This window comes from Heterodontus francisci, chromosome 7 (assembly GCF_036365525.1).
Source record: "Heterodontus francisci isolate sHetFra1 chromosome 7, sHetFra1.hap1, whole genome shotgun sequence".
NCBI lineage: Eukaryota > Metazoa > Chordata > Chondrichthyes > Heterodontiformes > Heterodontidae > Heterodontus > Heterodontus francisci.
The window spans coordinates 19,536,091-19,549,246 of record NC_090377.1 but is presented as its reverse complement, the minus strand read 5'-3'; the positions used below and the strand labels follow the sequence as shown (position 1 = coordinate 19,549,246).

At 43.9% G+C, this 13,156-nt stretch overlaps 1 protein-coding gene across 3 annotated transcripts in view; it reads left to right on the top strand.

The window, feature by feature from the left end:
• LOC137371882 (contactin-associated protein-like 5) overlaps positions 1–13,156 on the top strand; it is a 761,481-nt gene that overhangs the window by 458,444 nt on the left and 289,881 nt on the right. For all 3 annotated transcript variants that reach the window (XM_068034863.1, XM_068034865.1, XM_068034866.1), the window contains one exon: positions 4,722–4,878. In XM_068034863.1, the coding sequence (XP_067890964.1) occupies positions 4,722–4,878 (157 nt within the window). The remainder of the gene's footprint in view (positions 1–4,721; positions 4,879–13,156) is intronic.

Below are 13,156 nucleotides of genomic sequence, written 5' to 3'. Positions count from 1 at the left end.
GAGAAAGGAAACAAAGGAAAACATCAGATAATTTATCAAGTACATTTCTTTCTTGGCATTTCTTCGCGGATGAAAGATTTTGGGAAAGTTGTACTCATCGGTTGCAGGCCCACTGGTGGCTAGTCAGCCCTATCCGTGACCTGCAGATTCTCCCACAGTGGGTGCAAATGAAGGTGTAGTCGCTGCTGGGGGCAAAAGGATCTATCCTTCTCCTTTTCTCTTTTATGCTGGTTCTTCACTCAGTCTCAAAATTGCTAGATACAGAAATTGCTCCATGCCAGCCTGCCTGCCAATGCAAGCAGAGCACAGGGAATGATCCCTGCACCAGATCGGGTAGGTCCAAGGCTCACCTGATATTGGGTCTTGACCCTCATTTACATGAGACCAAGGGACTGGAGACACCTACTGGGTGTCCCCCAGCAGCTTGCCAATGAAGAGAAATTCAATTTCGAGCCTCTACAAGACCGGCAATGGCCCCAATTAGGTCATGGTGGGGGATAGGAAGTGATTGGGATGGATGGGGCTACTGGGAGCGCAGAGGAGAGTGACCAGGAGGGATGGGGAGACAGTGATTAGTAGAAGGTGGGGGTAGCAATCAGTAGAGAAAGGGCTGCAGTAATTGGGAAGAGAGGAGCTCCCAGATTTGTAGAGGGAGGGGAAAATCTGGAGGGGACTGAGAGGGGATGATCTTTGGTACTTCAATGGAGCTGGGAGGAGCACTCCTGCACTTCCTGGAGCCACATTCAGGTAAGTTTTTTTGAAAGTATTTTTTTTTTGCTGGTGACCTGTAAGGACTGCTGGTTAGGTCTCTTTAAGGTGGCCACTGATTGACAGATCTCAAGAATAGCAGACACCCTTGCCAACTTCCACACACACACATGCATTTGTGCACTTTGTTTATTAAAATAAATTCATAATGACCATTAATTCGAACCTTTTTCTCAAACAAGTGAGAATACCTTACATAATGGCCCCAGTGTCTTACAGTGAGCCTGACTTGGGGAGCTTGTATATTTCTAGCTTGTAATGAACTTGGAAGAGCTAAAGCAGGTTAAAAAAAAAATCGAGTGATGCTTTTAATGAGGAACTGTGTTCAAGTGAAGAGACTGCCTAGTGACCCGAACCATTGTATGGGCAGCAACATCCAGGTTGAGAGGAGGAGCAAAGCACAGTCAGACATGGAGAGTTTCTGCCGGGCTGGTGTTGTGTCTCCCCTCATGGCAGCTACAGGACAGCGGTGTGCATCAGTGTGGCTCCACGTGTACGTTAAACGCAGCACGGGCGACAAAAGGACACACGCACGGATTTGCCCGTCTTTGCAGAGCTGCTATGGTGGCCCTGGGCTGGGCTTTCGCAGACACTGGCCGTACCAATGACTTTGATTTTAAATGCTTCCCGAGAGGCTTAGCACTTCAAAATAAAATTGCCAGACAATAAAGTATTCGGTTCAAATCGGGGACCGGACAGGGGACTGATGACCTGAAAACCAGACTGTCTGGTATAAAACCGGACGAATGGCCACTCTGGGTGGACCGTGTTTTCCTGACCTCATCTGGCTGGGCGCTGCTTACGTTCAGGGCATCCAACTTTACACAAGGGGCCATATATGGGCTTTAACCCCTCCCCCCCACATGTATATGCCCCTATTTCTGCCTTTACCGAGATGGCATGTGGCTAACTTCCAGCACATTCCATCAGGCTGCCGTATTGGATTGTTACATGCCATTAAATTTCTAGGCCAAAGTTCCCTAACCTCCAAGAAACACCAGTGTGAACCTTTCAACTTCCCATACCAGCCATTAATAAAAATATTAAATATTATAAGGAATAGTCTTCACAGGTTTGAAAAGGGCACGGTTTGCTTGTCCGACCTTATTGAATTCTTCAAAGAAGTAACAGAGTAGGCAAGGTTGTTTTTATTCAGTCATGGGATATGAGCATCGCTGGCAAGGCCAGCATTTTGTACCCATTCGTAATTGTCCTTGAGAAGGTGGTGGTGAGCTGCCTTCTTGACCCACTGCAGTCCATGTGGTGTAAGTACACCCATTAGTAATGAATAGGCTTGGATTTTCAAAAGGCATTCGATAAGGTACCATATAGTAGACTCAGGACTAAATCCAGAGGTTGTGGAGTCGGGATATGTAGCAGAATGGATAACAAATTGGGTGCAAGACAGAAAAAAAAGAGTTAGGGTTAAAGGTTGTTTATCAGAATGGTAGAAGGTGGGTGTGCTGTTCCACAAGGATCATTGCTAGGAGCAAAATTATTCACCATTTACATAAATAATTTGGACTGGGGAATCAGAAAATTTCAAAATTTGTGACTAACACCTAATTGCAGCGTCCTGCCTGTGCGGAGTTTGCAAGTTCTCCCTGTGACCGCGTGGGCTTTCGTCGGGTACTCCAGTTTCCTCCCACAGCCAAAGACTTGCAGGTTGATAGGTAAATAGGCCATTATAAATTGCCCCTAGTATAGGTAGGTGGTAGGGGAATTGTGGGGATTTGGTAGGAATATGGGATTAGTATAAATGGGTGGTTGATGGTCGGCACAGACTCAGTGGGCCGAAAGGCCTGTTTCAGTGCTGTATCTCTAAATAAATAAAAAATAATAATAAACATTGAAGAAGTCTGCGACAATTCATCAGAAGATGCTAATAAAAATATAGGATGCGCATGTAAATAACAAAATTAATTTTAATATAGGTAACTGTGAGATGGTGCATTTTGGTATAAGGTATAAGGAGGCCACGTACACATTAGGTAATAAGAATCTAAATGGGGTAGAGGAGTAAAGCGATCTGAGAGTACAGATTCACAAATCATTATAAATAGTAGTGCAGGTTAACAAAGCCACAAAATGCTAATAAATCACTGGGTTTCATTTCTAGAGAAGTAGAACTGAAAAGCAGACAGGCTGTGCTAAACTTATGCTAAACCTTAGTTAGACCTTACTTAAAGTAATGTGCGCAGTTCTGGTTTTCATATTACAAAAGTGATATAGAGGCACTTGAGAAGGTGCAAAAGGATTTACAAGAATAATACAAGAACTGTGCCGTTATAATGTTACGGACACATGGGAAATGGTGTGGCTGGTTTCCACTGAACAAGTTCCAACTGACCACAGGTAGTGTTTTGTTTTAAATTAGTGTTTCAGCCCCTGTGTTTTATTGACCAAATAAACAGGCAGTGACAGGTTTCCTATTGAGTCTAAAATAGACGATTAAATATTTATTAAACAATAATCACCCAAAAATGTTCACAACACCACCCACGCATTGATCTCTCTCTCGTTCAGCCTAGTGCTGGAATTAAAGATGGCTTTCGATGTTCTCTTGGTGGCTGGAGATCCCAGACTAATGATCCTGATGATCTGATGACTTGATGAGTGATGACTTCCTTTGTTCTCCTTGTTAGTGTTAGTTTCACCTATGTGGCATTAGGCTTTCTGTTCCTGAGGGGCTATACAATGGCTTCTGATCTCAGCCCATTTTGATAAGATGAGGGATGTTCACACCTTATTGTAGTAACTGTAGCTGGAGACTTGGAGTCTGAGAGTGTCTTTGTTTCAGCTTGTTTTGTGGATGGCTCACATCCATGTGTGATGAGCTGTCTCATTTCAATGTAGAGGGGGTTAATGAGTTTTAGTTCTTAGCAGACGTGGATGTATATTTTAGTGGAGGAGATGTTATTTGTCATATAACTGTGTCATCCATCTTTTTGAAGGCAAAAGTGTACCAGTCTTTTATTTTTAATTGTTTTAATTTTTTATAACAGTTCAGTTTATTTTTTTTTATTTTCATGGTTGCACTTCTCGTGAGAGTGACAATAACTATCAGAAAAGACTGAAGAGTCTGGATTTCGTTTCTTAGAAAAGTGAAGGCTGAGGGGTGATCTAATAAAGGTTGTTAAAATTATGAAGAGGTTTGATAGGGGAAACGTAGATAAAATGTTTCTACTTCAAATCTAGGAGTCATAAATATGAAATAGTCACTAATAAATCCAATAGGGAATTCAGGAGAAACCTCTTTATCTTGAGAGGGGTGAGAATGCTATCACATGGAGGAACTGAAATGGACAGCATAGGTTCATTTAAGGAGAAGCTAGTTAAACACAGAAATAAAAGGTTATTCTGTAGGATGAGGTGAAGATGGTGGGAGGAGGTGCATGTGGAGCACAAAACACTGGTCTGAACTAGTTGGGCTGAATGGCCTGTTTCTGTGCTTTAAATGCTATGTAATTAAAAAATCCCGGAGACAGTGGAAATACTGGCTCATGATTGATGACAAAATCATATGCTTTCATTATTTTTAATGATAAGAGGTTGCACAAAATCTTGTTGCAAACATTATAAAACCGCCTTTTCAAAGATAATGCTCTTACCATTCATCTCTTCATGTCTGTTGACACAATGAAGAGATCGTACAGTCACAACCATTTTCTTTTTATTTTCACTTTCTGGCACTATTCCAGTTTCTTGTAATTGCCTGTAAAAGAGCTTAAGTGGCTATGCATTTCATGCTTGAAGAAAGTTTATGTCTGTAAAGGATTAATGAGACACAGTTTTGCAACTTGTGTTCAGACAAAAGACATAAATGAGTTGCAATATCTCTTTTTTTAACAAAGTAATTCTTATCCACAAAACCTATCTTGGAAGACTCTTTCAAACCCATAAAATCTCAAATATGCTGTCAAATTTTATGCTCTGTTTATATTTTCTTTCAGATGGGACACCTTTGACCTGGTGGATTGGGAGGACCAATGAAAAGCAAACTTACTGGGGAGGTTCATCTCCTGGCGTTCAGAAATGTGCCTGTGGATTGGAGGAGAGCTGCTTGGATACTAATTATCACTGTAACTGCGACGCTGACAGAGATGAATGGTACTGTGACATTCTGAGCTGATAATAAGTCTGAACAGTTTCATTATAATGGGCTGGAATTTCAGTTCCGGATCGGGAACCGGATGTCAGGACCAATTCCAGGTCCTGACCTTGCAAGGCGTGTTCTAGACATGCCCAACTGCATTTTTAAAGGGCTAGGCCAATTAATAGCAGGGAGCGGGGCTCACCGTCCAATTAAGGATGGTGGGTTGGCCCCCGAGGCTAGATGGTCAATGGGAGGCCCTCCAGCCCTGACACATCGATAGCCCCACCAGCTGAGGTGCGAGCTGCTGATTCTTGATGTAGAAAGAGAGGTCTGAAGAAGAGGTAATTTAAAAAAATTTTTAAATGGCCACAGCTTCCTGGCCAAGATCGTGGAGAGCCATCCCCTCTACAGAATGGCCAGCAGCCATATCTATGGCCTGGTGGCATGATTGGTGCAGCTTGGGAGGGTCCCTCACCGAATGATGTGCAGACCTCTCCCTTTCCCGATGTGGGTCCACCATAGTTGGCCGGCCACGGTCCAGGCCAATGTATCTCACCCGCATAGACAACTAGAAATCCCAATCAGTGTGGGAATGGGGCCTTAATAGGCACAAATTGTTACTAAGTTCTGGCAGCTGTAATATTACTTGTTCTTTTGGTATGTGAACTATTGTAAGACTCATAGGACTACATGTAATATCCAATGAAAAAGTGGGTTTTTATTATAACTTCAATACATACAGCTACTGCAGGAGAACACCAAGACACGTCTCACTCTGTCGGGCTACACCCACAACTCCCTGCTTATCTATGATGTGACATCACTTCCTCCGGTAACGTTCACTTACAGCTTCTTAAGGTGGTCCTCTTAAGGTCGTCCCATAACATCAGCCTCTCCAAAAATGGCTTGGGGTTGGGATCGTGGCGCTGTACAGGTACGATGGTCAGCAGCGTGACATTGCCGGCCCACCTGCCTCTGATTCCAACTCCAAGCTGCTTTTAAAATCCAGCCCAACGTTTCAGAGTCTATGTCCATGGTTCTAATCTTGTGTGTTCAATGCAAACATTAGCATTTCAATCTTAGGGCCAGAACTTCTAATTGGACCGAGGCTGTGAATTGGATTGATCACTGATAGGGGCCAGGAAACTGAGCTGGAACTTAGTTTTATGAGGATTCTGTCCCATTTTGGAGGACCAACAAAATTTAGAAGGAGGAACCATGGGCAAATCTTCTGCTTCCCCACATCCACCCCCCCACTTCCCCCATTTCAAGAGGGCTGTGGGGCAAGTTCCTGGCAACCTAGGAAATATACCCCTGACACCCTTGATAGGCCTCTTGCCAGCTGAACATGGTGTCTAGTAATTATCAACATAAGTACCCTTTTAACAACGTGATAATTATTCATTATTGTCAAACAACCTCTTTTCCCTCTGAAAGAAAACAATTTATAAGTATGGAGACTCACTCCTTCAGGTTGCGAATTGCTTTAGGAAATTTTAAAAATGTCAAATTTTTATTTTTGAGCTTTTCTTCTTACTTATCCTTTGTGACACTTCTAGCTCACTCTCATAATCACACCACATGATGATCTGCCCCAAAATAATCAGGCCCTATATAGAGCTTTCAATCCAACTAGGAGCAGTAAGACAGCCTGCAAGATGGAGATTGTAAGCACAGGCTGAGCAGCTGGAAGCGTAGCTGTCTAAAGCAGAAATAAATCCAGTTGTTGTTCCTTTATTCTTTGACGAGGTTTCAACAAGCCTAACACCAACACACACATGGCAGGATTCCACCAACACTGAAACCAATGAAAGACGACCTTAGAAAAAGGCAGGAACTGGTTGCTAGAAGATGCCAACTTTCGGTAGGCTGCCGATTGCAGAAGGGAGGGAATGATGAGGGAGGCTTTGAGACCCTGAGAGCGAATTTGAGTTGTTTGTCCCTTTGGCTTGCTGCTTTTCCCTGTGAAGGAGTAGTTTGGCTCCACTTCATTTCCCCTTGTTTGGCTTGCAAAGACCTGCAACTTACGGAATAGATTTGAAGCCTTATTTTGTCACTCCATTCCACTACCAGACTATGCTCCTTTAGTTTGATTGACTTTTTACACTGTATTTACAGCATGGAATTATGAAAGAGAACATCACTCAAGGGGGTAAAGTGCTGTCAACCTAAAGTGCTCCCCCTCCATCTCAGACACACTATTTAAAACTGCCTCTACGGACTTGCCACTTACTTGACACTTCAGTCTCGACTGAATTCGTGTTTATGTTCCCGTACTGTGACTGGCATCCAAGAGGGGCTGAAATAAATGGTAGCTGGAGACAGACCTGTCAGTTACATCATCTGAGTAGGTTTGCTTCGTCGTCTGGGAAACCTGACATGGCAGGTCTCTGGGACGGTGCAAGTTGTAACACAAAACATTAGCTGTCTCTCATCAGACAGATCTTTCTCTAACTTCTAACTCAAGTTCTTTCCTCTAGAGTGATGGTCCCTCAACCATCCAAAAGCACATCTGCTAAATCAGTGCTACTGTTTCCCAATTGGTACACGACGATGAACTAAATTCCCATCAGTCAGCTCATCAGGGATGATGGGGGCTAGAGAATTCACCCTGAGTTTATTGGTTCTGACGTAGCCTAGCCCGCTTTAAGTCATCTGTATCCCTTTCTGTGACATGTCACTCTTGACATTGTCTGTCCAGCAATTCCTTGCCCTTCTTGTTCCATGTATTACTGTATGGAAGAAAATCGTTTGGTCGATGAGGGGCTGTCTATGGATGTTAATTATACAGACTTCCAGAAGGGATAGGATAAGGTTCTACTTAAGAGACTTAATAAAAATGAGAGCGCATTGAATTGGAGTTAACCTATTGACATGGGAATTGGTTAGGAATTAGGACACGGAGAGTAGGGATCATGGGCATGCATTCAAATTGACATGATGTGACTAGTGGGCTGGAATTTTACGTTATGGCGGAGGCCACGCCCACCAGCTGAAAAGTTGGGAGAGAGCCCACCTCCACTGGGCCTGGAAGCTGCGCATTTTACATGGTCCAGGCCCTTAATTGGCCTTGGTCAGGACCTCTGCCCCTCTGACGCAGGAAGTCCCGCCTCTAAGAGCTGCTGGCCAATTAGAGGGCTGGTGTATACTGTGGTATCAGTTGTCCCAGCTGCCTTGTACCCATACCCAGCTGAGGAAAGCTGTTGGTGTTGGAGATTGTGTTCAGCTACCTCAAGTTTCTGAAGCCATGTTAATTGTGCTTTTGTGTTTTTTCTGTGCATAACATGATAAGGGTGCTTTTAAGCAGGTGTGATGTCTGCTGTAGCCACTCAAACTCTTCAAACTTTGGAATAAAATTGCTACATAATTCCTGTGTAGTGCAAGCACCAAAGAGGTCAGCACGTGGACTTATTTCTTTCACTTTGTCGCATGTATGGTAAAAGAGAACATTGGTTGCATTCTCGGGCCATTTTCAGATTCAGAGCTGTCATTAGCTTCTCAGGGTGCTCATGGCCACAACAGAAAGCTCCCGCCAGAATATGTTCCAGGCCATTTTGGAGCAGCCTCCAGTCGTTCTCTCATTCAGGACCACTTGGTGAAAGTTTGTATTTGAAAATGTCAAACCAGGTCCAGAAATCTGTGTGGACTTGAATATACAAGCAGCCTCCTGCCTTCTTCGGGTGACCATTTAGAAGCCTGTCTAAAAATCATAAGTTGGACGTATAGAACACATACATTCTCACATATCTACTTCATTTAAGTGGACTGTGGCAAAGGGCAGGATTTTCACCCCCTTGAGGAGGAAATTATGGAGGTAGTCTGACTTGGAAATTCGCAATGCCAGTTGCTGGCACCATCCCATCCCTGGCCCATTTTCCCAGAGGCGGGATGGGGGAGTCGGAAGGGCTACCCAACCGCAAGTGACTGCTAATGAAAAGGAAAGTTTAATAGTCTATTAAGGCCAATTGTCAGAGCTAGTAGGCCTGCAGGCCCTCCGAGCTATCGGGGACTAGGCCAGCTGCTCGGAGGCAGCCTCCCGGTGGCAGACCGGGGAGCCAGCACTCCAGGCAGGCTGTAAGGCCTCAGCTGTGGCCATTTTTTAAGTTAATACTTTTAAAATGTGCAGAGAACATGCCTCAAAATGAAGGCGCCATCTCTTACCTGAACTCCTTCTCAGCTGGAGGGTCTCTCGAAGCCCAACAGCTTCGAGAACCTGCCATCCTTAATTGGACAGCGAGCCTGCCCTCAGGCCACTAATTGGCCAATTTGGGGAAAATCACTGCAAGGTGACTGTTTCTCACAGTGTGGGTTTGTGATCCCCACGACCCCGATGGTTGGGGTCCCGATCCAAAGGGCAAAATCCTGCCCCAGCTTTCAATTACTACATGTATAATAAATAATTTACATTACTTCAGTTTTAGTTTTAGAGTCATAGAGTCATAGAGTTTTACAGCACAGAAACAGGTTTTTTCACCCAATGCGCCTGCGCTGACCATCAAGCGCCCATCCTAACTAACCCCATTTCCCCGCACTTGGCCAGTAGTCTTGTGTGTTATGGCGTTTCAAGTGCTCATCTAAATATTTCTTGAATATTGTGAGTGTTCCTACCTCTACCATCCCTTCAGGCAGTGCGTTCCAGATTCCAACCACCCTCAGGGTGAAAATATTCCTCCTCAACTCCCCTCTAAACCTCCTGCCCCTTACCTTAAATCTATGCCCCCTAGTTATTGTTCCCTCCGCTGAGGGAAAAAGTTTCTTCCTATCTATCCTATCAGTGCCCCTCATAATTTTGTATACCTCAATCAGGTCCCCCCTCAGCCTTCTCCGCTCTAAGGAAAACAACCCTAGCCTATCTAGTCTGTCTTCATAACTGAAATGCTGCAGCCCAGGCAACATCCTGGTGAATCTCCTCTGCACCTTCTCCATTGCAATCACATCCTTCCTATAGTGCGGTGACCAGAACTGTACACAGTACTCCAACTGTGGCCAAACTAGCGTTTTATACAGCTCAATCATAACTTCCCTGCTCTTATATTCTATGCCTCGGCTAATAAAGGCAAGTATCCCATATGCCTTCATAACCACCTTATCTATCTGTGCTGCTGCCTTCAGTGATCTATGGACATGCACCCCAAGGTCCCTCTGACCCTCTGTACTCCCTAGGGTCCTACTATCCATTGTATATTTCATTGCCTTGTTAGACCTCCCAAAGTGCCTCACCTCACGCTTCTCAGGATTAAATTCCATTTGCCACAGCTCCGCCCATCTTACCAGTCCATCTATATCGTCCTGTAATCTAAGGCTTTCCTCCTCACTATTTACGACACCACCAATTTTCGTGTCATCTGCGAAATTACTGATCATACCTCCTGTATTCATGTCTAAATCATTAATGTACACTACAAACAGTAAGGGTCCCAACACCGATCCCTGCAATACACCACTGGTCACAGGCTTACACTTGCAGAAGCAACCCTCGACCATCACCCTCTGCCTCCTGCCATTAAGCCAATTTTGAATCCAATTTGCCAAATTACCCTGGATCCCATGGGCCTTTAATTTCTTAACCAATCTTATCAATCTCCCACCTTATCAAAAGCCTTACTGAAGTCCATGTAGACTAGATCAACTGCTTTACCCTCATTTATACCTCTCGTCATCTCCTCAAAAGATTCAATCAAATTTGTTAGACGCGATCTCCCCCTGACAAAGCCATGCTGACTATCCTTGATTAATCCCTGCCTCTCCAAGTGGAGATTAATCCTGTCTCTCAGAATATTTTCCAATAATTTCCCTACCACTGATGTTAGACTCACCAGCCTGTAATTACCTGGTTTATCCCTGCTACCCTTCTTAAATAATGGTACCACATTCGTTGTCCTCCAACCCTCTGGTACCTCTCCTGTGGCCAGAGAGGATTTGAAAATTTGTGTCAGAGCCCCTGCAATCTCCTCCCTTGCCTCACATAGCAGCCTGGGATCTCATCTCATCTGGGCTTGGGGATTTATCAAGCCCGCTAATACAGCTAATATTTCCTTTTCAATGCTAATTTGCTCACTTATATCTCAATCCCTTTCCCTGATCACTACACCTACATCATCCCTCTCCATAGTGAACACAGATGAAAATAATTGTTCAAAACCTCACCTATGTCCTCCGGCTCCACACACACATTGCCTCTTTGATCCCTAATGGGCCCCACTTTTTCCCTGTTTATCCTCTTGCCCCTAACATACTTATAAAATGCCTTGGGATTTTCCTTTATCTTGTCTGCCGCCTCTTCGGTCTCCTAATTACTTTTTTACGTACTCCCCTACACTTTCTATACTCCTCTAGGGCCTCCACTGTTTTCAGCACTCTGAATCTGCCATACGCCTCCTTTTTATTCCTTATCCAATCCTCTATATCCCTTAACATCCAGGGTTCCCTTGACCTGTTGGTCCTACTCTTCACCTTTACAGGAACATGCTGCGCCTGAACCATCACAATTTCCCTTTTAAATGACTCCCACTGGTCTGATGTAGACTTTCCAATAAGAAGCTGCTCCCAGTTCACTTTGGCCAGATCCTGTTTTATCATATTGAAATCTACCTTCCCCCAATTCAGTACTTTTATTTCCTGACCCTTTCTGTCCTTTTCCATAACAATCTTAAATCTTACAGAGTTATGGTCACTATCCCCGAAATGCTCCCCACTGCCACTTCTACCACTTGTCCGGCTTCATTCCCTAGGATTAAGTCCAGTAATGCTCTTCCTCTTGTAGGACTCTCTACGTGCTGGCTGAAAAAGCTCTCCTGAATGCACTTGAAGAATTCCACCCCCTTTAAGCTTTTTGCACTAATACTATCCCCTCTAATATAGGGGAAGTTGAAACCCCTACTATTTTTACCCTATTATTATTGCACCTCTCTGAGATTTGCCTACATATCTGCTCCTCTATCACTGCCTGACTATTTGGAGGCCTGTAGTACACTGCCAGCCAAGTAATAGCCCCCTTTTTGTTTTTAAGTTCTACCCATATGGCCTCATTAGAGGAACCTTCTGAGATATCATCTCTCCTTACTGCACTAATTGCCTCTTTAATCAACAGGGCAATGCCACCTCCTCTTTTTTCCCCCTCCCCTATCACGTCTGAAGATACTATACCCTGGGATATTAAGCTGCCAGTCCTGTCCTTCCCTCAACCATGTCTCAGTAATAGCAATGATATCATATTTTCATGTGTTAATTTTCTGATTCTGTCAGTTAAATTACCTATTTGTAGATTCATAAATGATGATAATATATATATATATATATATATATATATATATAGGAACATAGGAGCATGGGAGCAGGAGTAGGCAATATATAGTTCACCCAAATCTGCCCGGTACAATCCTTAATGGGTCTTTAACTCCCACCACAGCTGAAAAATCTTGCTATTACTTCCAACTTATCCCTTATCCTGCTTATAGTATCTTTCTGGCTGGTCTGATAGCTGCTTTTGTTAGTTTCAGTCGATTTTGATTCCTCTCTCTGCTCCCCTGAGAGTGGTTTCCTTAAACCTGGAAAAAGAATGCTGCTTTTGTCTAATTGGTCTTTGAACATGACCAGTTAGCCAATTTAGTTTAGTTTTATCCTTCTTTTAACCCCTACATACATGCAGGGCTTCCTTTCGGGTTGGATAGTTTTAAAAGCATTCCATTCTTTGTCCATGTTTCTATAATTGGGACCTAATAAGACTGACTAATATATCCTGCTCAAGTTGCTTGCCAACTTTGGAAATTTAGCCCACTTGAAACCAAGGACGAGCATTGAATTTTCAGCAGCCTTGGTGTGGCTGATCAAGTTAAGTCGTCAAATAATAAAGCACAGAATGAGGCCATTCAACCCATTATGACTGTGCTAGCTCTTGGAAAGAGTGATCTAGTTAGTCCCACTCCCTCTTCTCCTTCCCCGTGACCCTACATTTTTTTTCCTTGTTAGGTAAATATCCAATTCCCTTTTGAAACTTCCTATTGAATCTGCTTCCACCACCCTGTCAGACAGAGCATTCCAGATTGTAACCATTTATCCCCTTTCTTTTAAATGCAATTAAGGATTTTGTGGGCCACAATTTATTCTGGTGACGAGGGTTTCGGATACAAACTGGTAGACCCTGCCTTGGCCCTCTGTCAGACCCCCCCATAGTTATTAAACAGTGGGCACAATTAACTGCTCACCATCAGGGGCACTGACCGACACTGCAGGTCCTGCAGTACCGACGACATCGGAAACACCGGGAGAGGTGAGTGGGATTGGGGTCACCCA